The sequence below is a fragment of the Fringilla coelebs genome, assembly GCF_963513975.1.
Source record: "Fringilla coelebs genome assembly, chromosome: Z".
NCBI lineage: Eukaryota > Metazoa > Chordata > Aves > Passeriformes > Fringillidae > Fringilla > Fringilla coelebs.
The window spans coordinates 16,854,466-16,880,410 of record NC_140031.1 but is presented as its reverse complement, the minus strand read 5'-3'; the positions used below and the strand labels follow the sequence as shown (position 1 = coordinate 16,880,410).

At 35.5% G+C, this 25,945-nt stretch overlaps 1 protein-coding gene across 1 annotated transcript in view; it reads right to left on the bottom strand.

The window, feature by feature from the left end:
* The window catches only part of NDUFS4 (NADH:ubiquinone oxidoreductase subunit S4), a 47,868-nt gene that overhangs the window by 6,340 nt on the left and 15,583 nt on the right, over window positions 1–25,945 (bottom strand). The window contains exons 2-3 of the mRNA XM_084225023.1: window positions 20,554–20,632; window positions 1,603–1,775 (exon numbers count right to left, since the gene is read on the bottom strand). Coding sequence (XP_084081149.1) covers window positions 1,603–1,775; window positions 20,554–20,632 — 252 coding nt within the window. The remainder of the gene's footprint in view (window positions 1–1,602; window positions 1,776–20,553; window positions 20,633–25,945) is intronic.

The following is a 25,945-nucleotide window of genomic DNA, read 5'->3' as shown; positions in this document are numbered from 1 at the left end:
TTACTTAGATCTGTAACCGGATAATTTTCACTTTAAAAAAGCCCAAATAGCCAAGAAATAACAAGTGCAAAAAAACTCCAGCCCCAAATAAGACTGCAAAATGACAGAAATATAGGAAAGACCTACAGGTCCTTCCAATATACTCAAGTATATTGAGTTCAGAGAAAAAATGGCTTTAATATATAGACCCTAGAGAGCTCTTACCCACTAATCCCATTACATTATTCAAAAGTAAATAGAAAACTGTCTATGAAACGTTCTCTACATAAATTAAAATCCCAAGAGAAGAAACTCCTCTTAGGTATTTTGGGGTGTCAAATGGTAACACCAGAGTAACACCAGAGTCAGTACACTAACAGTTTTTAAAAGCATGCCTTAAAAATGAATGGATACAAACTATTTACAAAACCTTTAAACTACTAGCATTGATTCTCAATGGAGCACTTTTTTTTATCCTATGTGGAGCCTGCTTACCTGTGAGAAATTCCCTTCCCTATCTCAAAATAAAAACATATGTAGAGCCTTCTCAAATTTTTATGAGATATCAATGCAACAGGAAGACTTAATTTCAAAGTAACTTTGAACTAAATTTCTAGATACATTTATGTTATATATATAAAAAAATAATTTCTGTGACTGGATTTGGAATGTTAATCCATCTCAAAAAATGCATCCTGAAATTATTTCACATTGAAGGTTTTACAGTTTTTTTTCACAAAATTTTGTGTCCTTTGATTATAAGTGCTAATATGGTAGCAGCCAGATATTTTCAGTACACATTGTATACTTTCTGAAGTTTGAAAAATAATCCCTAGTGGTTGATTTTAGTTTATGTCTAATAATTAACTATTCTGAATATGCCTCAAAGGAGACATATTGGAGCTCCAAATCAAAATTACAATATTGTCAGAGGAATTGCTGGTATAGTTCTCAGAGTCTACACATTCTTATTCTAACCACAGAATTCTAACCACAGTGTGAAATGCAGGTACTGTATTCATATGAAGAAAAAAAAATTAAGAGTTAGATGCATACAAGTTGTAATTACATTTCCAAAATACAGTATATTTAGCTAAGAGTAGTAGCTTTCTGGATTTTTCGTGTATTTAAAAGATTTTAATACATGCTAATACTGACAATGCTTTAACAAATAGAGTAATAGTTTAAATAGCTGGGCTTCTTGTGCTTTTTTTTACTAGTTATGACTCCTCATTTTAGATCTTCAGGATAAAAAAATTCCAGAAATATTATTGTTTTTGTTTAAAAGATGCAACTGAGAGCTGAGAAATATTTACTACTTTATGTTACAAATGACCTTCTGGTCCGGATGCTGCCACACAGTAACATCATCACAGTGTAATCATTGAAATGTGTGGTTGTTAACATCTTTTTCAAACTCTTCCAGATGATGTTGTGAGCTTTAAAAATCTGCTTTTAAACTTAACAGGTCATAAATCATACAACAAACAAACCCAACCACTTACTGTAAGTACTGTTATAATACAATCAGATTTACAGGTAGAAATATTTAGTATTTCAAATTTAATTACTAGCAAGAGCCAAATATAGAAGAAAAGTATTTCAAATTCAGTAAGTACTCACGTAGATGCCCATCCCATTAAAGGGTTCTCCCAGCGCTCCCTGTTATCAAATTCCATCTTCCATTTCTTTGTATTGTTGGCTCCTGACTGCATTGCATTACGCGCTGGAACAAAAATGTGAACTTTTCTGGTTTTGATGTGCTCATCTGGAACACCAGTTAAAGTAGTGATATCCTAAAAAAACATAATGGGACTTGTTAAAAAAGGGTTCATAAGAGACTTGTAAAATAATAATGCTTATGCTTTTTACATAAGTTCATGCTTTATTTTTAAAGTTACAAAAGTTTAAAAAAAATATAGAAAAAGAAATTACAGTTTCAGCTGAACACAGCTGAAGGTGATACATGTTAGGGCTGCTATTATTCTGCTTCCCCTGGCTGAGTTAGATTTTGTTGGATCAGTTACCTGAACTTGTTCATCATCCATCTACAAAACAGCTACAGCCAGAGGAGGGACAGGACATTCCCCCATCCTTCTCTGTTCACAGCTGCAAAGTCAGGATTGCTTCAATTTGCACCACCTAAAGCAAATCTGAAAAAGTGCAAATGCTTTCTTCCTTCATGAAAATATTAGAGTGCTGACTGAAACACAGACAAATTCCAAAATATGAACAGGACTATTCACCAAAATACTTGCCAGCCAAGTATGCACTGCAGTGTAATTGCTTTCCCTTGGGCTTAACTCTGTATATTGTTAAGAGATGCCAACACCTATGGTGACTCAAGAAGCTATCCTTAGCATGAAGGAAGAGGCAGAAGGCAGTATCTTTTGCACAATATACTACTGATTGTTTGAGAGTACAGAGAGGGTGCTATAAGTCAGCTCTTATCTCTCTAGCCATTCATTATTAAATAAGGTTGACCCCCTCATCATGTTTCAAGTTATGACTCAGCACTTGACAGTCAGCTCTTCTGTTGACGCTCAAGATCAACAGAGGGACATTTGATGCTAGTAACATTCTTCGGTATATTTGTGAAGGACAAAATGATTTAGGAGATTCCAACCTAAATATAACAAAAAAAAAATACTTGTAACATTGTATATAATCAATAGTAGGATGCCCTCCTCTACTATGGAGGGATAAGCCTTCAAAATAAACGGAACAAAGATAAATCCTTCGAACCAGCCTAAAAATATTAACTGACTTTAACAAAGCATAAGATAGGGAAAAACCTCACAAGAATTGCTGTGAGAAATTACCCTCAGCAACATCTGATATAATTAAAGTGAACATTTTTGCTAAAAACTAAACAGTAATTATGCAAAATTAACCTGTCAGTTCACCCTAGTAAAGACTGAAATCCAACATCAAATCCATCTCTAAGGAGGTTAAACTACTCCTGTTCCTTACATACTTAAAAGGCCAGTGGGAGCTCCTCAGTCTCCCTTCTCCCCTCCCCTCCCCTCCCGCCAGGAACAAGTAGTAAACTGGTCGAAGTACAGAAAACTGCAGCAAAACTTTGGGCATACTGAATGTATCTTGACAGTATTGCCACGACTTGAACGAAATGAGAACTTTAAATAGAACACTGTCATTTTACATAAATGTACCTACTAACTTTATGGGATTTTCTTTTGTGGCAAACTTGAAACTTCCTGATGCAGTCACCAGATCATCCTTTGAAAAGCAGCAGTTCTCATTTCCAATTTTATTCTACAAAATTTGGGAGATCAGTCCCTTAAAACTATAAAAGGGAGGAAGTTTAAAGCATTTGACTAGCATTTGCAATTAGGATAGCAGGGGCAACAAACAAGCATCCACACTAGCTTTCCAACTTCTGACATTTCTACCCAAACTACCACAAAAAACTGTTGAGGTACCTTAACAATTCCATTATAAATGCCTTCATTAGGACCAAGTCATTTTAATAAGAGTCTAGCAGTGACATGAAAGAGAAGCAGTACAATGTTGCAACACCTATGTAAAAATACCTTCTGACAGACTGGCACTTCTCACTGCTGAAGCTTCAACTGCAGTTCAGGAAGGAATTTGCTAAAATTTTTCTGATTTGAATTAGCAAAGTGCTTTGTTTAACAAAAAGGAGTTTTCACCTGTAGTAAAGTTTGATGAGGATTCAATGTTTCAGCTTGCTTATTTATACAAATAGGTTGAAATACTAACCTTTATTTCTGTATTTAACAAACATGAGAAAATGTAGTAATAGTCACCAAAAAATTATTTTTCTGCTCTTTAACAATATGGTATGTGCAAAAATGCTGGGGTTGTTATAATCAAATACTTTCAGACATGTAAACTTCAAAATAGCCCCAAATTATTATATTTTTTTACTATTATTACTCTCAGCAACTCATAAGTCCTTTATGAATTTTCTGCTTCAGTTTTAGAAGTTTTTGAATTTTTCCAGAATAATCTGGAACTACTAAAATAAAGATACTACATTATATGACGTTATGGATATATACTATTTTCTCTTTTAAAGACTTAATGCAAGAAATTCATAAAAAGGTTACACCACGCATACAGAACACAATCTAAAAAGAGGGTTAAAATCAGCAAATGCTACATTTCTGAGATTACCATAGTAAAGGAATGCCTAGACTTGTTTATCTGGATGAAAATAAAATGAAAACCCCAGACATGCCCTTCAAGCCATATTTTTTGGGCACTCAGTTGGCTCTAAATCAAGGTTATTTCGCTAATAATATAGGATTAATCCCATAAAAATCTTTTCAAACTGAAAATTAAAACCTGCCTACTTTCCAAAATTGAAATATCTACATGGCATTGCTAGCTCTCCGTACTTACATTCATTATAGCTAGTTTCCATGCCTTCTAGCAATCATTTATCGATATCTTCCCCATTTTAAAAGCTGGCAATTGAACAGACAGTTGTTAGGACAATGAGTTTCTGGTTGCTGAAGCTCAAGTTGTCCTGACATAAAATCACTGATTTTTGCTTGCTGTAGACATGTAAGGTACTGTAGCATAGCTGAGCTGTTGCCAAAGATATGGAATAAAAAGGCTTGGCATCTATCACATACTTGACACCTAAAGAGCACAGAAGCTCTAAGATTCCTATTCCCTGTAGGCGCACTCTTAGTCTAGACAAACTGATTTCTCACAGTTTTAAAATGCATTACAACACTCTATTGTGATCATTTCATCCACACAGCTCCAGCTAGTGACAGAAGAACCTGTCCTTTAAGCGACATTTCAATGGGCTAAAGCTCCCGCTCCAAGATGCCATTAAAACAATATAATACTTGAAAAGAACTATGCTGCATTGGGTTGAACTCTTAGCTGGGTCTTCAGTGCTTTGTTCTGAGTTTAAGTTCTCATTGAAACTACCTGTGAACCAACTTTCCAAAACAACGATATTTTTGACAGCTGGTTTCACATTAGTATCTCTTGTTTTTTAAAAGTGCTCCTTCATTTTGCTGTATTAGCAATTTAAGATACTAGTGAGGTGTTCAGCATTGAAAATCTTAAAGATATTAGATGACAATATAAAAGACTTGAAAATTGAACTGTATAGGTTTACTAAAAATTAATAACCCTGTTTCACACTTTTAAAACAGGCTGCCACCTAAAAGGTGCATTCTGACATTCTGTTTTTCTTAATATATACATTATATACATTATTTGAATAGAAAACTCAGTTTTTGTTTTTGTTTTTGTTTTTTTCTAACTCAAGAAAATTTTAATACTAATTTTGAGGCATTTTGTCTCTTTTTGGAATAAGCTCAAAGGGACAACCCCCTTTTTTAGAAAACAGCGGAAATCACATAAAATTTCTTAAAAACATAGGGGTTTTTCTTTATTACAACTTACATTACTGAAGAATGCTAGTCATGGTGGAAAGCCTGCTAGAGCTGATCTGGAAAGGGTAGTAATAGACAAAATGTGCTATACAGCAATAAGAAAACTGATTCATAGAGGCCGTGTCAATGAAAGCACTATTCAGCATGAAGATGACTTTTAAAGGAAATGAGAATTTCCTTAAGTACTCGACTAATAGCAGAAATTCCAAAGGGGACAAGAAATGGAACTCTCTAATTAAAGGAGAGAGACAAAATGATTGAAAGTAGCTCTGAAAACAAATGGTTTTGAATAGATGGGTCAGGTGTACATAAAGGTGTTACGTTTCTTCTATGGCATTTCCTTCACCATGAAGACAGAAACTGTACATAACTACTATTAACTACCTACAGTTTAGCACTCCCACTTTTTTTCTTTTCTTTTTTTTTTTTTTTAAATAAAGGAAACAGGGAACAAGCAATGGGAAGTTGATGTCAAAACACAGAAAAACCTCCCAGCAAGCTTCCAGCAACCACCCAGGATTTAGAGTCTTGCTAGCCGCTCTCTTTTCAATACCAGAATTTCACACATTTCAATGACCATTATGACTTCAAAGAATCAAATTTTCATCATTGTCCGTCATCTGCCGGTTGATTTGTATAAAGCAGTTCTTCTGCATGCATTCCAGACAAAGGGCTCCTTACTTTCGTGGCTATATATCAAGTTTAAAAGTTCTATTTGTGACAGTTGTGTCTGTGGTAAATTAGGGTAACACTGAAGGAGTGCAGCTGCTCCACAGGAACCTCCTTTTTGGCATCATTTCACTTAAATAAAAACTGAATAATTAGCTTCTGCCTTTATTAAACCACAAAAATGCCACTGGCCTTAGCAATTACTTCCGGTTGCCCCACCTACTTAACCTCAATAGTTTTACACTTGTTAGAATGGAAAATAGAAGTTTTCTGTACTTTATAAGAGTTTACAACAGCTTGCTCTCTTCCCCACCTCCAACATGCTTTACCAGACTAACTACGTAAAGTTTTGTTATAAATCCATGTTGCAATTCACTTTATTTAGAAGTTGTTATATCAAAGCACAGAACATCTTGCATAATACCCACAAAGTAGCTGCTGTGAAAAAAGTTTTTTATTTAATGTGCTCAGCTGCTTAACTGTATGTCAGGATCAGAACATTTATGTTTCTACATGTCAATACAATATTTTTGAAGGAAATGCAAGAGAACAGAATCTGCTATGTAAACTACAAATGGAAAAATGGAGCAGAATGAACTAAACATGGTCAGACAACATTTATCTAACAGCTACAGGCAAAACAAAGGGAAAAAGCATATTTGCCCTTAGGAAACTTTGTATCACACAGGATACAGTTTTCTTTCAGACTTCACAATCATTTTGGATTATCACAGTAAATGATGAACAACATGGTATTATTACTCATACATAACATATTCTCCCATGTAGCCATCCTGCAGAATGATTAATAAGGAAGCTGAAAAAAACACCTAAAGAACTGTATTTTTAAAAAGAAAACCAAACATTGTAAACAGAAACAGAATTTGATAAGAACAAAGATTTCATGAAATATTGCATTTAAAGAAAATCTCTTTTCACAAGCAGTTTTGTAAAAAACTAAAGAGAAACTCAAAATGCAGAAAAGTAGGTCTACCAGAAGCAGAAACCGTCACGTTACTGGAATCAAGCTAAGTCCACTATAATACTTTTTAGATTGCTGACTGCCATTATGCAAAGGAAGTGTCAGCATCCAAAACAAGCACTGGTAGCTTCAGCATTTATATCCATCAGTTTTTAATTCACAGTTGAGGCAATACTATAGCAAGCATGATGTCTGAGCACTCACTGCAGTTGCAAAAACTCCTTGAGAACTTCCCTGCTGTCCTGCTCCAATGGCTCACTACACTTCCCTAATATTTTACATGCTTAATATTATTCTATACTTGCTGGTATGAGATACTTCCAAAAAAATGTCATAATACATTCCAAACACCATTAAACCAGCATCTCTTTGAACCTGTGATTTGGGAAAAACACTAGGAAAGAACAAACGGGAATAAAGACTGGAACACTACTTCACAATACTAAATAGAAAACATCCTTCTCACCTGCCCTTCTTTCACATCTTTAAAACACTTCACTTGAAGTTTGCAATGCATCCCCAAATTTTTTAGTCACATCTCCTCCAAAAGTCACAGAAAACTGGTATTTATAAAAGTGATTACAGGCAAGTTATAGGTAAAGCTGCTGAGTTGTGCTTTTGTTAGTTTAAACTAAAACACTGAAAAGAAAAACAAAAATCTATGATTTTCACTTCTCAGTACCCTCACAAGACTCAAAACAGAGAGGCATTTTTCTTGACACACTTGCAAAAAATACCAACCATTTAGCCTGCATTTTGATAGACAAGTAAACAACATTCTACAAACTTAAAAATGAAACAGTTGAAACACCTAAGTCCCACTTTCAGCACAGACAGGCTATTTCTTGTTCAGTATAATTTTTCTGCCAAGAAACAATTGCAAGAAAAATGTATTTTTTATTAATACTGTATTTTTTTCCTGTAACAGTATGTCTTAGCTGTGTAGATGTTGTCTGGGTAAATAAAAAGATGCTAAAAAGAAAGGAAATCAAATAGCTGGGTTTACACTTTGGTTTCTCTATATATCTCTATTAAGAAAATCATTATTAAATAGAGGAAAGCAGGGGCAGTCAGTGCAAAGAGTATATTTCATAAAAATAGATGTTGTTACTAGCACTCATAAGATAATTCAGTGTAGATGCGATGTTTTTCAAACTGACAAAATGACATACAGCATGATTATCTTGAACAAGATGGAAAAAAGTCTGAATTACAGAAGATCTTGCAAATGACTTTTTATTCTAACTCAACAATATTTAGAGAAAGTGTATTTTCTAGAGCTCATCCAAAACATATGTAAGGAAAGCTTTTGCTTGCACACACAGACAAGTGGCTAGGTCTTTTTCTGAGGCCCTTTCAAAACAGTTTTCTACAGCGGATGGATTTCAAGCACTTTACTAAAAATTCACAATGTTCAGATTAAAAAACATGCAAGAAAATCAATTAGTGAAGAAGACTAAAGCCACATTTTTAGATGACAGACCTTCAAATCAAAGAAGAGGCAGTCTTAGTTTACCTGCATTTAGAAAATGAAAGAGGGAAACCAAGCAACTGAAACAATCTGATTTATCTTAGAATAATTTTCATTATGGTAACACTCTCCTGCTGTACTATCATAAGCAACTGCTCTTACAGACACTATTACTCAGTGGAAAACAAGAGAACAGGCAGGAAAAGCTTTGAAAGAAAGTAGACAGAAGTACTAGCAGATAGACACTACCTAGGATATAGAATTTTGCACTAATTCCCCCAGTTAGTTCAATTTTGTATATACTACTAAATAAGTAACATATTGTAGTTTACTTGTAGTTCAGTGATGGCATGTTTTTCAAACATAATTTATTCAGTTTGAAGTATTTATAATACAATCCTAGCATAAGTCACAGTAAAGCAGATTGTCTTGCAAAGCTAAACACAGTATTTCAATAATATCTTGGTGAATTATTCATTACAGATGATTTATAGTCTATAAAATGCAATTTTGATCATGGACACCAAGAGCCTTAGCCAGCAGTTCAGGATGAGGTCTTCATATCTGAGGTGAAAGCCAAAATTCAGGCTACTCTTGTGCACTGGAAATAATTTCTGTATTTTTCATGTATTTCGCATGCCATTTTAATAAAGTACTTACTTTTAACTTTCACTAAAAGTTAAGTGTATTTACAAAGTAAACCATAGGCATACGACTTAAATTAATTCTTTAATGTTACTGTTTTTCAGGAATAAGAAAATGAAAAATTATTATCTACTTTATGCCCATCTAAAAACCTTACAATGCTTCCTCTGAAGTACCAATTAAGAAAATTTCCAAATAAGGCCTCAGTAGAGTTCCCAAATTCAGGTTCGACTTGTTTTATAATCTTCAGCTTTGGGAAAGGGTTTCAACTGATGTTAAATATGTGGCTCTTTCTCAAAGCTCTCTTATCCACTGAAGCTGCAAAAGACCCAAGGGAGCAAAAGATTCAGAGCCTGCAGGGAATTAGGAAATTACTTACACACAAGCAGTGGAATTGCTGCTGTGAGGCAGGAACACCTTGGTCAATTCGTAATCCATCCTGGACAGCAAATATTCTAAGGTTTGAGCTACTGAGTACCCATATGGATGTACAGCAACATCCTAGGAACTGATTAACTGGTAAGATTTTAAATGATGAAATAATAAGAAAGATTGTCTACAATACAGTGTATGAAATATTAACTGTGAATTCAGTTTTAACTAACTATGTCCTAGGGCTGGAAGCTAGAGCAAAGAATACTAAAATTTAAATCTCATTATCTAGTGCATTTTCTAGTGTTCTTTTCCTTTCACCTCACAACTATCAATTAATTGCCTACTGAGGAGCAGCATTTAACTTTAAGGTTTAAAAATCAGCAAACTATTTAGGCTTCTGTTTATTAAGATAAAGGTACTCGTCAATGGTGAGGGTAAAAAAAGGGCAAAAAGTAGTTTTTAAAGTTTAGCTTGACAGTTACGTCACATTACTTTATGGTCTGCTACTAAAAAGACTATCAAGAAATTAAACCAATGCCTGCCTTAATTGTGATGCATGTCCTCTATTGTTCACGTCTCCTTTATAGAGAAAATTTTTGCTGTAACAGATCTTTGTCCATACAGTTATAAGTGGTGTGAGACATAAGAGAGAAAAACAGAAGAAAACCCCAATCAAGAAATGCAAATTTAGAGCAAAATCCCTGTTAGTGCATGCTTTTTAGAAGAAGAAAAGTTGCACTTCAGAAACCACAAGGAAATCAGACCTGTTAAAAGCTGCCCCTTACCCTAATGCAGGATGTAATGCTTCTGTGTAATATGCATGCACTTTAGAAGTTGAAAGGAAGTGCTAAATAGTGTACATAATTTCCATACACAGCAGGTAGTGAAGCAAGAAAAGAACTGACACAGTTACCCTCATTAAAGAGATGCACAATAGAGAACTGTTATGCAGTGTTAGCATATTGAAGGTCTATGCATCAGGGATGTTGCGGCTATTAACAGCTTAAATGTTCACTGCATTTTGTTAATTAGTGCATATAGCTTTTAAACCTTAACTGTGTTTTAGAAGGTTCTTTTCTAGCAGTAGCACAGCCATTACTTCCTGGTGGGGATGGATAGAGTTGATGGGACTTCAACTGTTTCAATGTTATCAACAAAATACACCTTAATACCTTGGAGAAAATGGCTTTCTTTACATTTACCTATATAGCTTGAGAAAACTGATGGTTTCAAAAATCCCTCTCTAAAAAAGCTGAATTGTAACTAGAACATATTAGTATTACTTTGCAACTGTTTTAGCTAGTTACCTCTAGAAGTCCATTCCTGTAAGTAGTGTTTTGGCCTTTATATACTTTACTTACAGGACAGAAATCATGGTTTTATACTTTCTAATAAAATAGAGAGAAATCCATCATCTAAGAAAATCAACTTGTTACACTAATGTTTCCTTTTACTTTTGTATTGCTGTATCAAAGAAGAGTACAATGTGCAATTGTGTTTACTAAATGGTGATAAATAAGTAAGCATTTGTATTGGAGCCAGACATTAGAAGATATTCAACTTCTGACTCAACAGATGCAGAATGAGTTGACTCAACAATGCTTTCAAACAGCGTCAAAAGCAAAACAACAAAAATGTTGTCCTAACAAAAAATACAAACCAGAAGAATTAAAAAATAAAATATTAATGCAAGCTACAATATTGATCCTAAAGCAGCTTCTGCCTGGTTAATATGATACTCAGTAAGAACTTCAAATACATGATTGATACAGATTATGTTTGCCTACATAGGAAAACAGTTACTTATTTTCATACATGAATTTATGTGCACGTCCAGAAAATGAACTGATAAGTAAAATCAACAACCTCTGTAGAAATTTTAATCTGAATTACTACCAGTCATAATTTTTCAGAACTATCTGAAACATAATTAAAACATCTTTTAAAAAATAGCGTCTTTGGAACATCTTACCAGCATTTTGTAGAAATTCCTTATAGCTCAGCTTCTTATCACCTGTTAAACCAAGTTTTCAGGGTAATGGGTAATAGGATAAAAGTTACCCTCTCATCAGCAAAGACCTTCTTTTGCTTTAAACTTAGAGTGAGTAGAACCGACTGTGCCAAAAAATATATATAAGAGACTAAGCAATTTCCCTACGGTACGTGTTTCACAGCACAAGAACTAAATGGCATACTAAAACTCTGGTTCTGAACATGAGAACCTCCCTCCATGGCCCATGTCTCACTTAATTCAGGTTAACTTTGCCAGTTAGAGAAAAGACACATCAAAGTACTTCAAAGATACCTTACAAACATGCCATCAAGAATTTGAAAAACATCTGATTCCATCACTGATGATATGAGTAGAGTCAGAAAGCACTGAAGAAGCCCCAGGCTCTCTTGCAGCATGACCAAGATGTTCAAGGATTCCCATGAAATTACCAGGCTTTCCAGACAAGGAAAACTTTTCCCTTCTGACTTGATAAAATGGTTCAGCTAGAACTTAATGACCAGAACCAGCTTTCATGTCCATATAAGGAACTCTCTTAGGATTTGTGGTTTTCTAGCCTTTCTTAGGCTAGGATATGTGGTTTAATTCTACAACTTAGTACAACAGAAATGCAGAAAGACCCACTAGAATGCACAAAAAAATTAGCAATGTACAGGGAATTTATTCAATATTCCTGGCAACAAAAGAAGAATTCATGTCATCTACAGTAATATTTCATAACATGGGATACTAACATGGGTGTTTTAGAAAAGGTTCAGATAATGGAACTGTTTTATGAGAACATGGACACACCTTCCTTTAAAAACAAAAACTATTGAACAAAACAGCTCCAAAAAATGAAGTTACTTTTTATTCCTGTTGATTACTTGGCTGTATCAATGACTTACTTTTATTCTTTCTAGCAGATTAGAAACATGGTTTGCATATTTAGACTTCCAAAGCCAAGTAGGTGTTTAGATGTTGAATAACCCTTTGGAATCCAAACTTAAACACAAAATAATGATGCTCCTTTAATTTGCTCTAAGCAGCCATCACAGCAAACTCTTCGAAAGAACTATTCTTTCACAGAAAATTAAATACTATGTAATGAAATAAAAAAAAACACCCCTATATACTTTTCAAATAAACATACATTGACCAAGTGCTCTAGATTGAAGCCTCGAAATTTTCACACAATAATGCTGCATGAAGGAAGCCTAGACAAAACAGACACACAGAAGGGTTGTGTAACCTCAATCGCAAACACTCCTCCTTCCAACAGCAAGCAGAGAGAGCACTACTATATAACAGAAGAAAAGACTCTCAGACCAAAGAAATACAAATCCTTTACCTCAGCCTAAACCCAAAATAAACCTACATAGGGATGAAAGAGAAATTGCTCTCATGGATACAATGATCCTATCACTTTATACAGGGTTCTGAGCTACCTGCAAAATGTAGTTTTCTAACTGAACACCAGAAGTATCTTCAACTGAATTTTAGTAATATAGCAATATTTACTGCTCTTAGAAGACAGATAAAGGTGATGGCAATTTCTACTTGGACTATCAGAGTTATAGACACCTTCTTTATCACAGGGAATAACTTGGTGCCTACAGACATTCTTACAGAAAGCACTTTATCACGCAGTTGGGTTTTCTAAACCACTGCAAGCCTCATTGAACTACAGCTGCTTATAAAAACAAGTTGTAGAAAGTAATACAGACTGAATTCAACTAGGATGCTCCAACTAAGAAGGGATTTAATTGCCAAACAGCAAAACATAATAAACAAGCAGTATTAAAAGTATGTACATAACTGGACAATTACAGTACAAGCTCAGGTGTAGTTACCAGTTTAAGCCCAAATGCAACTACTAACAAAAAATATAAAGAAGAATATGTTTAATAATTTCAATTAGAAACAAACAAAAATATAATGTTTAGAAACAAATATATACTCTGGCTAGAATGGTGTACATGAAGTAAGAAATCCAGAGTCATTAAACCTTTCAAATATTACATTTCACTTAATCTGCTTTTTCAAGTTAAACAAGGTTTTTTCCTTCCTAAAGTAGTATTTCTTAATCTTCACTGGGTGATGGGAGAGTGGGCAGGCAGAAAAATAACTTTTTCATCTATTATGTTTTGCAGCAAAAATGCAGTTTCAAACATAAACTATCAGTGACTGCAGAGTAAAGGCCTTTAAACATTTAACCCTATGCAAGTCCACACTTAAATTAGTTTTATTAATGTAGATGTGCATTTTTACTTCCTAATGGTCTTCTCTTTTGAATATTTATTGAAATAATTGAAGTTTGAAATAATTCTAAAACATAGTTTTATATCTTAATCAGCCTCTAGCCTCTTTCAAACATCAGAGCAGGTAAACACAGAACTGTAGATGACCCAAGGCAAACAAAACACTTTTTAAAATCTTGAATCTCAAGTACAACACAGTTCAAATAAGCTGATCACCTGCTTACTCAACACAACCATCGAAGTACTTCTCCAAATCACAGGCTTCCTATGCAAAGCTCCTCTGTGCAAAACTAGAAACTGTTTCTCAAAACATATTTGCAAAGTAAAGGATGGAAAAAAAATCTTTATTAGCCTAATTTTACGTAACAGCTTTATTGTTTTTTATAAATTTTCTACTATTCCGAAGCAAAATGCAAGCTGCTGATCTAATTTAGAGGAAAAAAAAATTGGAGGAAGACAAGCCACAAGAGGAAAATTTGAGGCTAGGGGAGGGACTGAGTAAGTCTAAACCCCCAAAGAAATTACCATCCTTGTCCTGTGTATGCTTTGAATATGACAAGCCCTTATCAGAGCTATAAAGTACAGAAAAACTAGTCATATTCCTCATCTACATCAGATTCCTCATCTACAGAGCAACATTGTCCTGAATTGAATCCTTTATGGTAGCCACTTGAATACTCCTAGAGTATTAGCTAGAGTGGATAAAATGAACTATTATTGCAAATTCTTTTATTCCATTAAGGTAATTTAGGAACAGCTTCAACTCACTCTTACGGAATTAACCCACAATGGGTTAACAGCATTTTGAAAACCAAAACATAGAACATCCACTATATCCTTATTGTTTAACACAGTGGTAATGCTTGGAGAATTCTTGGCTGAAACAGTAGTTTCAATAAAAGAAAATCTAGTAAGCCTGTCCTTAATAAATACATACTTTGCCAAGTGTTTCTCTTCACTGAGTTGCAAAAACAGCTCCTACACACAGTCTTCAATGCAATATCACACTGTCTCACACATAATTTTATGACACATTACTGCTTTGGTTTTTAGAGTAATCTATTATACACTCTCAGTTCTTGGGAAAGCAATGATTACACTTTTAAATGCATGTTAAAGTGTGATTTGTTATGTCCTTTGTTTCAAAGAATGGTAGACTATCAGACTGAGTTTTGAAGAAGTTTCATCATTCCAGACTATTTTTCACTTGTTTGTATATTTTACTTTGAGCTGCAGTATTATCACTGTTTATTATAGTAAAGTCTAGGGTTCTTTAATCAAACAAAGATTATACAATTTCACTAATTTTTAATCCTAGCCAAAATTGGGATTTGGATGGTGAACAAACTATGACTCAATCCTGAAAACACCGTGTGATGTTTGCTAATAACACAGTCTTCTAGAAAAAATGGACTGGAATGTTTTCACAACTTTTTTGCAGAAAAGGTTCACATTCTGAGAATCCTATTAATACACTGTTACTCCTGGATTATCTAGCAGTAAAGATTTAAAACAGACATTAAATCATACCTCTACACAGCCAAAAAGAAGGTGGTAAGATTCTTTATGCAGATATCACAATAGTTAGCAGGGTCACAGAAATCACTGTAAAGGACTGTTAAGATAATTGAATCCAATTGTTAACTCAGCACAGCCAAGCCCATCACCAAAATATGTTCTGAAGTGCCACATCTACACATCTTTTATACATCTCCAGGAATGGCGACTCAACCACATCCTGACACAGCCTGTTCCAACGCTTTACACCCTTTCCTGTGAAGAAATTTTTCCTAATATCCAACTCATTTCCTCTTCCCCTATCAACTGCTGCTTAAGAGAAGAGACCAATCCTACCTATGTCCTCCTTCCAAGTAATTGTAGAAAACAATGATGTGTGCTCTGAGCTTCCTTTTCTCCAGGACAAACACCCCCAGCTCCCTCAGTAAATATCATCATTTCCCCAGCTCTGTTGCCCTTCTCTGCACTCACTCCAGCCCCTCAATGTCTTTCTTGGAGTCTTTCTGGAAGGGCCCAGAGCTGGACACAGCACTCGAGGTGTGGCCTCAGCAGTGCCCAGAACAGGGGGACAATCCCTGCCCTGGCCCTGCTGGCCACACCATTGCTGATCCAGGCCAGGATGCCATTGTCCTTCTTGCCCACCTGGGCACAGCCTGGCTCATGCTCAGCTGCTGTCACCAGCACCCTCAGGTCCTTTTTCAGTTGCTCTTCCCCACACTGTGGTACTGTACTGCCTGGGGTTGTTGTGACCCAATAGTGGAACTTAGGTCATGTTTCTTCACACCATTGGCCTTAGCCCATCAATCAGCCTGTCTAGATGCCTCTACAGAGCCCTCCTACCTTCCAGCAGATGAACACTCCTGTTCAAGTTGATGGCATCTACAAACTGACCGAGGGTACACTCGATCCCTGTGACCATATCATTAATACGGATATCAAACAGGACTGGCTCCTATACTGAGCCCTGGGGAATGCCATTTATGATCAGTACACCAACTGGATTTAACTTCACCCACCACCACTCTCTGGACTTGGCCTTTCAGTATTTAACTCTGGGCCATCCAGGCTTTCCCTGAGTGAAAAGTACACCCATCTAGTCCACGAGCAGGTATTTTTTTCAGGAGGAAGAAGCAGGAAAGGATTTACTTAAATTCATGTAAGCAACATCATGGCCTTTCCTTCATCCACACTGACTTATACCACTGGCCTAGGCTGCTGAACAGTATATGCTCATTTTGAGTACCCTCTCAAAAGTATGAACTGCTCACCCTCAAATAAAGGGTCAGATTTTCTGAGCCCAGTTCAGTTTATACAAGTTATCTTCAGTGAGTTACAGTTTGTCTACAGTCTGATGGAAAACGGTCCTTTACTGAGGTTCAGTACTAAGACTTCTGAACCATTACTTAGAAAAGCTTAACTAGCAGTATAGACAAAACAACTTCAGGACACACGATGAAATGTTAATAGCATCATTCTGTTTAGCCTTTTATGCTTGTTATAGTCTGCCCCTAGATGCTCTCACCATGCTGAAAAAACTATTTTAGTACCATTTAAACTGCACTGTGTAGCTCTGCCTGCAATGCTTAACTCTGTGCAGCAACTCATTTTTTCTTGGCCTGATACAGAATAAAAACACCTGTGAAGTAACAACAACTCCCCAGTGACCTAACCCTAAGCCCTAACCGCTCTTGCAATAATTTTTGCATTGAGCTACAGAATATATATATTATTAGCTGAATATTCTGCTTTAGCAATGCAACGGATAATTTCTGACAGTAGTTCTAGTTTTGAAACATTCTTGAAATATCATCCTTTAACCAATAAAAAAGTCCTTTTATTGACATGTATTTATGGGAACCTTTCAGCTGCAAACAACAACGTCCACCAAATTGCCTGACTCCAGGCTGAATATCCACAATGCAGCCTTATCAGCACTGACTGGGAAGCCTGGTTAAAGGCTCCCACACATCCTGAACTGGATGACTTTTAGCTACAGACAGTATTGGTGCACCCTACTCACAACAACTGAAACAAATTGCAGGAACTAGAATACTTCAAATCCCCATTTTCAGGCAAAACCATTTCAACTTTTTATAACTATGATATAATGATGAGTGTTATACCATACACACAAAAAAGTTAAATAATTTGGAACATTACTTAAATGAGATTTGCTGCTGACAGCCTTTGCCCTCTATAGCCCAAATTTCCTAATGCAAGCAGGGTCTTGAGAGATTACTTTTCACATAGCTGTTTGTCCAGACTCTTGGAATATGACCTAGTTGGTGGCCAGAGAATCAAAACGTGATGCAAGAACTGTATTTCTATTGAGCTTTGTTCATTTTGTATGTTATTTTATTCAGGTTTTACAGTTCATAAAAGTTATTTTATTCGGTACTCACTGAAAACAGCTAATTACTGAGGAGAAGATATAATTGCTTGGTTATGTTCCACATAAGCTCAGCATTTAACTCCTTTTACATTAAAGAGACACACCTTTTTTCTAGTGTGACGAATGTGGTTTAAACTATTGGTTTTCCTACTATTTCATTAGTACTCATTTTTCTGTTGTATTCAACAGAGAGAGTCTAGGCTGTAGTAAGGAAGTGACCGACTGCTGCCTAAGTATTTAATCTCAGGATGCTCATACATCTTCTATTTAATTTGTGTTTCTTAATTTGTGTTTCTTAAGGAATATTTTAGGACTGCTAGAACAAAATCATTCTGTTGAACAAGTTCTAGCATATGCATGTACACGTATGAATACAAGGTCTGCAAGAGCACTGGAACAGATTAATAACTACAATATGCAGTTTGAAGTTTTCAACAACCTTAGCATTACTCTCCCAGCCTTGTAAATATCAAGTCACAGAAGAATTCAGTTTCAAAATAAGTTACAAGATGAGAGTGGCTCACAAGGATAACCATATCCCCTCTTCCACCTGTTCTTGCTCCTTCTGAAATGCAAGTAAAAGGTGATAAGGCGATGTCCAGTTTTAAAAAAAAAATTCAAAATATGGCAAAGATGAAAAATCCATCAAAGCATGATTTAATGATTTCTAATAATCTGTAATGGAAAATAAGTATTTTTCAATTAAATGTAATGCAACGATTTCCAGAGCACAGTTTAAATACAACTTGCCTGGAAATAATAGCTTTAGGCTTTGTAACATTAATTAACAGGAAACACCTCACCTGTAATATACTAAATTAGTTTCAATTGGTTGCAATTAATCATACTTAAAATTAGGAAATATATTGCAGCAATCTAAACTAAGGTAAGATAGCACTCTACATTAAAATGAGATTTAACAGGTGTTTATGAGAACTTCTTCTAATGCTGAAAGAGTCGAAAACACATCAAAACCTGAGACAATTTTCTTTGCTAATGGGATATAATTTTTGCCCACTAAAAGAACATGAATTTGCAACATTATGGAAACTATTCCCAAAATTTAATGAAAGCCACAAATGAAGTTTCTAATTTTCTGCCATTTTGTTCCAGGCCCTGTAATAATCTAAAAAAGAAAAAAAAAGATTATTGCATTTAGAATGTGGACCTACGTGCACAACCTTGTAAGAAAATACTATTCAGTCTGACATTTAATCTAAAATTTAAAGAAATAAAGATAAAATAATTATTTAGATACATTATGTGTATCAACATAAAAAACTTCTAAATGGCTGCTAATATGAGATCTCAAAAAATCTCAGCAAATATGAGAGTTTTCAACTTGATGACAACATATAATGACATTAGAAATATGCACTCCATGTACAGTATATTTACAATAACACTAAAGGAACTGAGTACCTGTATTTCAAACTAGTTTCACTTTAACTCAACTGGAAGCATAAACTCTCATTGCTAGACAGGGTAACGTACAACACTAACTTTGGATAATGTACATTTGAATTCAATATGGAAGATGGAAGAGTATTTCTTTTTGTTGGTTTGTCTTTGCATTGTAGTCTTTTCAGACATATGAATCCATCACCCAAGGCCCCAACAGGGAAACATGATACTTTTCAGGCAATATAAAAGCTGTATTTAAATATATAAATGTATATATGTATCTTAACATTAAAGAACAGTACATTTAGAAGTCATTTCGGAAAATGTACGTCTACTGACTTGTTCAATCTTACTTACACAGTGATTCAGGATCTCTACAAATTTCCTGATCCCAAGTTATGCAACTAGACTAGCAAGATAATCCTATTTGTGAGAATAAAGTACTATTTTTTCCTTAATTTTTAAATCTAAGACTATACTGTTACTTCTTAAATTCAGAAAGAAGTTTATGAAGTAACTGGTTATTTTTTTTACTCACATGTAATTATTATTGCTACATCTATAGATAAAGCATAAGAGAAAAAAGCCCTCAAGAGCTGTTAAAGTGTGGGTTTTTTCCAACAGCCTCTTAGCTGTTTCAACTTGTACATATCATCACAAATGTACAATTTATAAATACATATTCTGAAGATTTCTTAGGTAGTTCATATAGCTTCAGGGATAAAAAAAAGGTACATATAATGTGAACTGTCTGGTACATACGATAGGAACATTATTTTCCTTGAGATTCAAAAGCGATATGAAAACCAATGAAAGGCATGCTTCTGCTCTGATGCGTTCCCCCCAGAAGTCTTACAAAAATTATACTATTGAATAATGTAAACATAAGTGTCAGGTTGCATCTAGAGTAACAGACCACACATTATGGAAGAAGTTACAAGAAAAGATTGCCAAATTTCTGATCTGCTACTGATTAGCAGAAGAATGTTATGCATTTGTTTCCAGTTGTAATCTAACCTTCATGCATATTCAAAAGCTAAAGTGTATGTGCATAGTAACAATATTCTTCCATGATATATCCTTACACAGTATCTTGGGTACCAATGAAGAAAATTTGAGGAAGCTGGCAAATTCCATATAATTTCACTATACAGAAAATATACATAAACTTCAAAAAGAATGAACTTGTTATTAATTACAGCTCACACTGGTCTTTAACTAAAATATAACCATAATAAACAAGGTACTCATCATTTTACATTGCTTAACACTTTGAATGCCATATTTGTTCACATACTTATGTTTTACTGATGTTCCACTTTTAAAAGTGTATAAAGGACTGTTGCTTTGTAGTCCACATTCATATGGCTTTCCTAGAAGAACGCAGAATACCCTACTGAATGCCTATTGTGCAGAAATAACCCTGAAGGCTGTATCATAGTATTCAGTAGAAAACCCTTACCAATTTTTCATCAACTGTGATGAGTTGCGTGTCTCGAGTTTGGTTCTGCGCCAGCCGCCATGTGGAAGTGCTCAGTGACCTGCAGTGCAAGACTTGAAGTTAAAAAATGATTCATGCAATGAGAAAATAGAGGCAGACAAATCTTACATAAACAAGTTACTTTAACAATATCCGTCTTGTAAAAAAAATTGAAGAGGGAGAGATGAGGGCACAAAAATCCTTTTTCTCCCCAATTAGTTCTGTCTGCTGAGTTTTTGGCAGACTCCCACTTAGCAGTTCACAACAGGCTGCACTTTATGTCAGCCTACAGGCTCTCTGTCACAGAGAGACTGCCAGTGGCAAGGACTGTACTGCTCTATATGAATGTACAGTAGCTGGTTTGTCACGAACAGACAGAAAAATACAAGGCTGCTGCAAGCATTCTGGAACTCTGATCCTTAAACTGATGGCATGCGAGGAAAAAAATCCTAAATCTATTTGTAATGGTAAAGCTCCAATTCTACACTTCAATAACAGGACATTAACAAATTCAAAAAAACCCAAACCAATCCAAAAAAATGACTAAACAAACTCTAAACTGATACTGCACACACAGTTTTCAGGTTGTGAGTGGGCAAAACAACTATTTTGCTTAATTTCTAAATAATTTTGAGTCAGCTTATTTATTTCCAAGAAATACAATTTATCTTCTTGCATAATTGCCAAATCTGTAAGATACATATGAAAACAGAGAACGCAATTCCACATCACTGAATTAACTAGATTTGCCCTTAGCTTACATTATGTCACTAATGACAGGATTAGGCCCTTTGAGTACAAATCATCTTTTGGCAAAATAATGCAACAGCAGGTGAAACAAGCCAAGAAACCTAATTCTCTGACCTCATGATAGAATACCAGGTTGGAAGAGAACCTCAAAAATCTGTTTCAACCTTTCTTGGCAAAAGCATGGTCTAGACAAGATGGCCTAACATCCAGTCCAGCTGAATCTTTGAATTGTCCAACGCTGAGGAACCCACCACTTCCCTGCGAAGATTGTTCCAATAGCTGACTGACTTAACTACACTGTGAAAAACTTTCCTTGTCTCTAACCAAAATCTCAACAGGAGTAACTCATACCATTAGCTTCTTTTGCATGTGACTCACTATAAAAAGGAGTGTCCACTTTCTGTGTAACCACTTTTAAAATACTGGAACATCGATAAGTCTTCTCTGCTCAAGACTAAACCAATCCAGTTCTTTCAGCCTTTCCTCATGCACCAGGCTTCCCTGTCCTTTGATGATCTTTGTAGCCTTTCTTTGGACCCCTTCCAGCCTGTCCATGTAGCATTGCAGGTATGGCCTGAGAAGTGCTGAGAAAAGCAGAATCATAACTTCTTCATCTCTGCTGCTTATGCTTTTGTTGATGCAACCCAGCAATCTGTTGCCTCTCTTTGCTCAGAAGCAACTGTCCACACAGACTGAGACTGTTTTCCTCAGGACTCTCAGTCCCTCACCCCAAAGTTAGTCCCCAGTCAGGTAAATCCCAGACTATTCTGCAGTTCTGGATTATGATTTCCCAGGCTGAACAACAGCAACTTGCTCTTGCTGAACTTCATAAGGATCTTGTTAGCCCACTCTTCCAGCCTGTTTAGGTCTTCCTGCAGGGTGAATTTCCTTTCCAAAGTGTCCACTTCCCCACTCAGTTTGGTACCATCAGAAAACTTTTATCAGGGTTTGCCAGGATCCCACCACGGATCACTTACAAAGAAATCAAACAGTGCTGTGCCCAAAGCTGATCCCTGGGGACCCCACTTGTAACAGGCTGCCAATGTGAAAAGGAGCAAGGCACCACCACCCTCTGAGGGCTGCCTGTCAGCCAGTTCCCCACCCACTGCATGGACCATTTCACTAGACTTGCAACACAGCAACTGTTCTGGGAGGAGGCACATCAAAACCCTTGGAGAAATCCAGGTAGACAACAGTGTGCTCCATATTTGATTAAGGCCATTTTAAAGAAATAAGAACAAAAATGCAGGAATTCCGTTTTCTCTACAAGAACCTTCTGAAACTAAGCAACTGCAACAAAGTTCAGTTAAGAAATATCTAATATAAATTTATACTTTCAACACAGATTACATTCTACTAAATATCTTCCCTCTGCCTTTAACAACTTCAAAACATCTCCAAAGCACAAAGTGTATAAACTCATCTAACTCTGTGGCATGGATAGGCAGATCTATTCCTATTTAAAGTGACAAAATCTGTCAGGAAAGTTACTTTGTTTTAGAACACAGAAGTTTTCCAGTGCAAAGCAGCCCAATAATTTCATAAAAACTCAAGGTAGCTACTTTATTCGCTCAAAATCTCTGTACCAGAGAGCTTCTGGCTCAACACAGCCAGTATTTTTTAACTTGCGCATGTAAAATAATACATCATAAAAACAGAATAGAGAGATACTGGAGCACTCGGAGAACAGGCTGTTACTTGGTCCTTATTCAAATACACACTAAGAGAGATGTTATCCTAAGAGCAGGCTGAACAGCAGCATTACACTTGGGTTAAGTAGCTAAAGCCAGAAAATATTCAACCTTAAATAAAGAAAAAAACATTGTAACAGGAAAATTAGTTTCTCCTCCACTACAGTAGCTTTACTATCAAAGTAATATTCTGCAGGTATTCCTGGAACTACATGTGATACAGTGTTCACTACATTACTTAATGTCTGTCCAAAGAAAGACATTGGAATATGCAATTTAATTCTTTCGTTATCTAAAGAAAACTCATCTAGACTATGAATCTGAAGTTTGTTCTGTGGAAAGGTCTGATCAATATGTGAAGATTCAGGTATGTAAAGACTGTAAAAAGGCTGATCAGGATGATATGTCTTCTTGTAATATAAATTCAGTTATTAACAAAATTTAGCACAATTTAGTTTGAACATGGTTGAGAGAGGCTTGTTTTGTTTAAACTGGAAAAGCATGAATCCACTTTAAAAAGTACAAATGCCATGCCCTTGAAAATTATTTCCACTCAGCATTACATCATTAGACATTGCTTTTACTAATGCCCTGATAAAGAGCAGGGTAAAGACCCCACCAGATTAAAGGTGGGCAGAATCTCCTTCTGAGATGCCTCCACATTTTACCAGAGGGAGCTGGCTTTTTGCATGAGATGACTGACAACTGGGATAACTTCTAAGGCATCGTACCTTATAGCTCTCCATGATATTTTAGCTATTCCTCAAAAGCAGATGGACAGCTTACTAACCTAAGTCAACTTCTCCTCTTCATCATTTTTCAAAGACATTCCTGTTGACTACACAATTCTGGAAAACACACAACTGTTACTGGAATTTACAGCCTTGCACACTTCTTAAATGAGCTGCCTTCTGTCCATCCCTGGACTGCAATTAGTTGGACAGAACACATTTTCTCTAAGAACTTCCCAATTGAAGAGTGGTTGAAAACTAGCTTTTGGACTAGGAAAGTGAATCTCAAGTCAGTGGAGGAGAGACCTCCAGGTGAAAATACATAAAACACCAGTTGTGCCTTAAAGATGACAGGCTGACGATATTTCTATTTGCTGCATCTCTCACAGGAAAGTAATATGAAGTTTGGAAAAACCAGCAACTCTGAAATGTTGTGTGAACTGAAATACTGCTATTTGAAAGTTAATAGGAAGGGTAGCTTGATCCCGAGAATGCCTGTTTAATTTTCAGCAGGCTTCATTTCAAGTGTGTAGCTAATGTCAGGCAGTAGTCTGAGGACAGAACCAGGAAATGCACCTCTTTCACGCAAGGCTCTCTTCTCAAACTCCCACAATGGCAACTTTATAGTATCGATTATACCTTCAAGTTAAACGAATTTGCAATCTAAATCAGTTAAGTTAACACTAGAGTTAAGCCTTTTATTTCATCGTCAACAGTATAGTAACCCTCACAAAATAATCTATTAATATTTGCCCACATCCACCTTGACTTTTAGGTAGCTTTTCTGATGGATAAGCTTGTAGAAGTATAGAACACACATTCTGCACAATCACTGGGTTGGAAGAGACCTTCAAGATCACTGAGTACAACTCAGCCCTAACACCTCAACTAGAACTACAATTCCATTCTCACAAGATCCTGCTTTTTCCTATTACTAACCTCTGGAAAGGTAATCTGCTTTCTTCCTTTCTCTCTGTGCATAATATAGGTATACATTACCCCATTTTGCTTCTTTTTGATCACTTATGCTTTTTTTTCCCCTCTTGAAATATCTTGGTATGAGTGGGAAGTTCTACTTCTACCCTGTCCCAAGAATTATTGTACACGGAATACTTAGAATAATTACAAATAGACTACTAAAAATATTCCGAATTCCAGAAACTATAGAGAAAGCTTTACATGTAGCTAGCAACAATAATCCTTGCTATCTTATAGGCTCATTAATGACCTATTCAGAACACACACCAAATGAACTTCCTTCTTGGTTACTATCTAATAAACAAAGCGTGACAAGGCTCCAAGCTGGCCAGAGCTCTGCTGTGACTATGCCCAAACGCTTTCCTTATAGTGAGCTTGTTAGTGATGAACAAATAGGCATTCAAATGTAAAATCTAGGTTTATTGTAAAAGACCGCCTTTTAAAACAAAAACTCTTCAAAATTACGTAAAACAAAAATTAAGGTTTACTAAAAAAGTCACCTCTCTCCTTTATGATTGTCCATATACTTTCCCACAGTATAGAGCTCTTTTGTCTTTTGAGTCCACTATTTAAATGTCATTTCATTTATATTTGCAAAAGGATTTTCTCCCTGCCCCATGCCATTGTGTTGGGAATCTCAATTCCTCAATCTTGATCTATATGATCTTATAATATTATTTTAAACTACTGTAAGTTAAGATTATCTGTAGTTTATGACAATTTCATTATACTAATTTCTACAGTTCGTTTAAACTGCAACATTGTTTACCAAAATTTTGTCTTTACCACCAATCTGATTACTTCAGCATAGGCTTTGTTTTATATATATATATGTATGCTACAAAACAATATTCTTTAACAATATTTCTCAGTGTTAGGAATTTTAAAAAGGTCAAAGTAACATTTTCTTCCACTGTGCACAGTTCTTTAGAGAGGCATTGTAGAACTGGACATTGCATCTAGAAATAATTATGGCTACCATTTGTTATTTTAGTCTCACAATAAATCTAGATATGTAAAATGTCTTTTAGACTGTATAGAGAAGACAGGAATGGATATTTAGCAAAAACTAAACTACATGGCCTTCTTATTAAATACTTGTAACTCCTACATCAGCTCGTAGCACGGGATGAATTAATGAGGACTACCAGAAAAAATATGTCTTTGTAGAATTCAAAACTTTCTGTAGGTACCATCTGTCCTGAAGAAACAAATGCCATGATC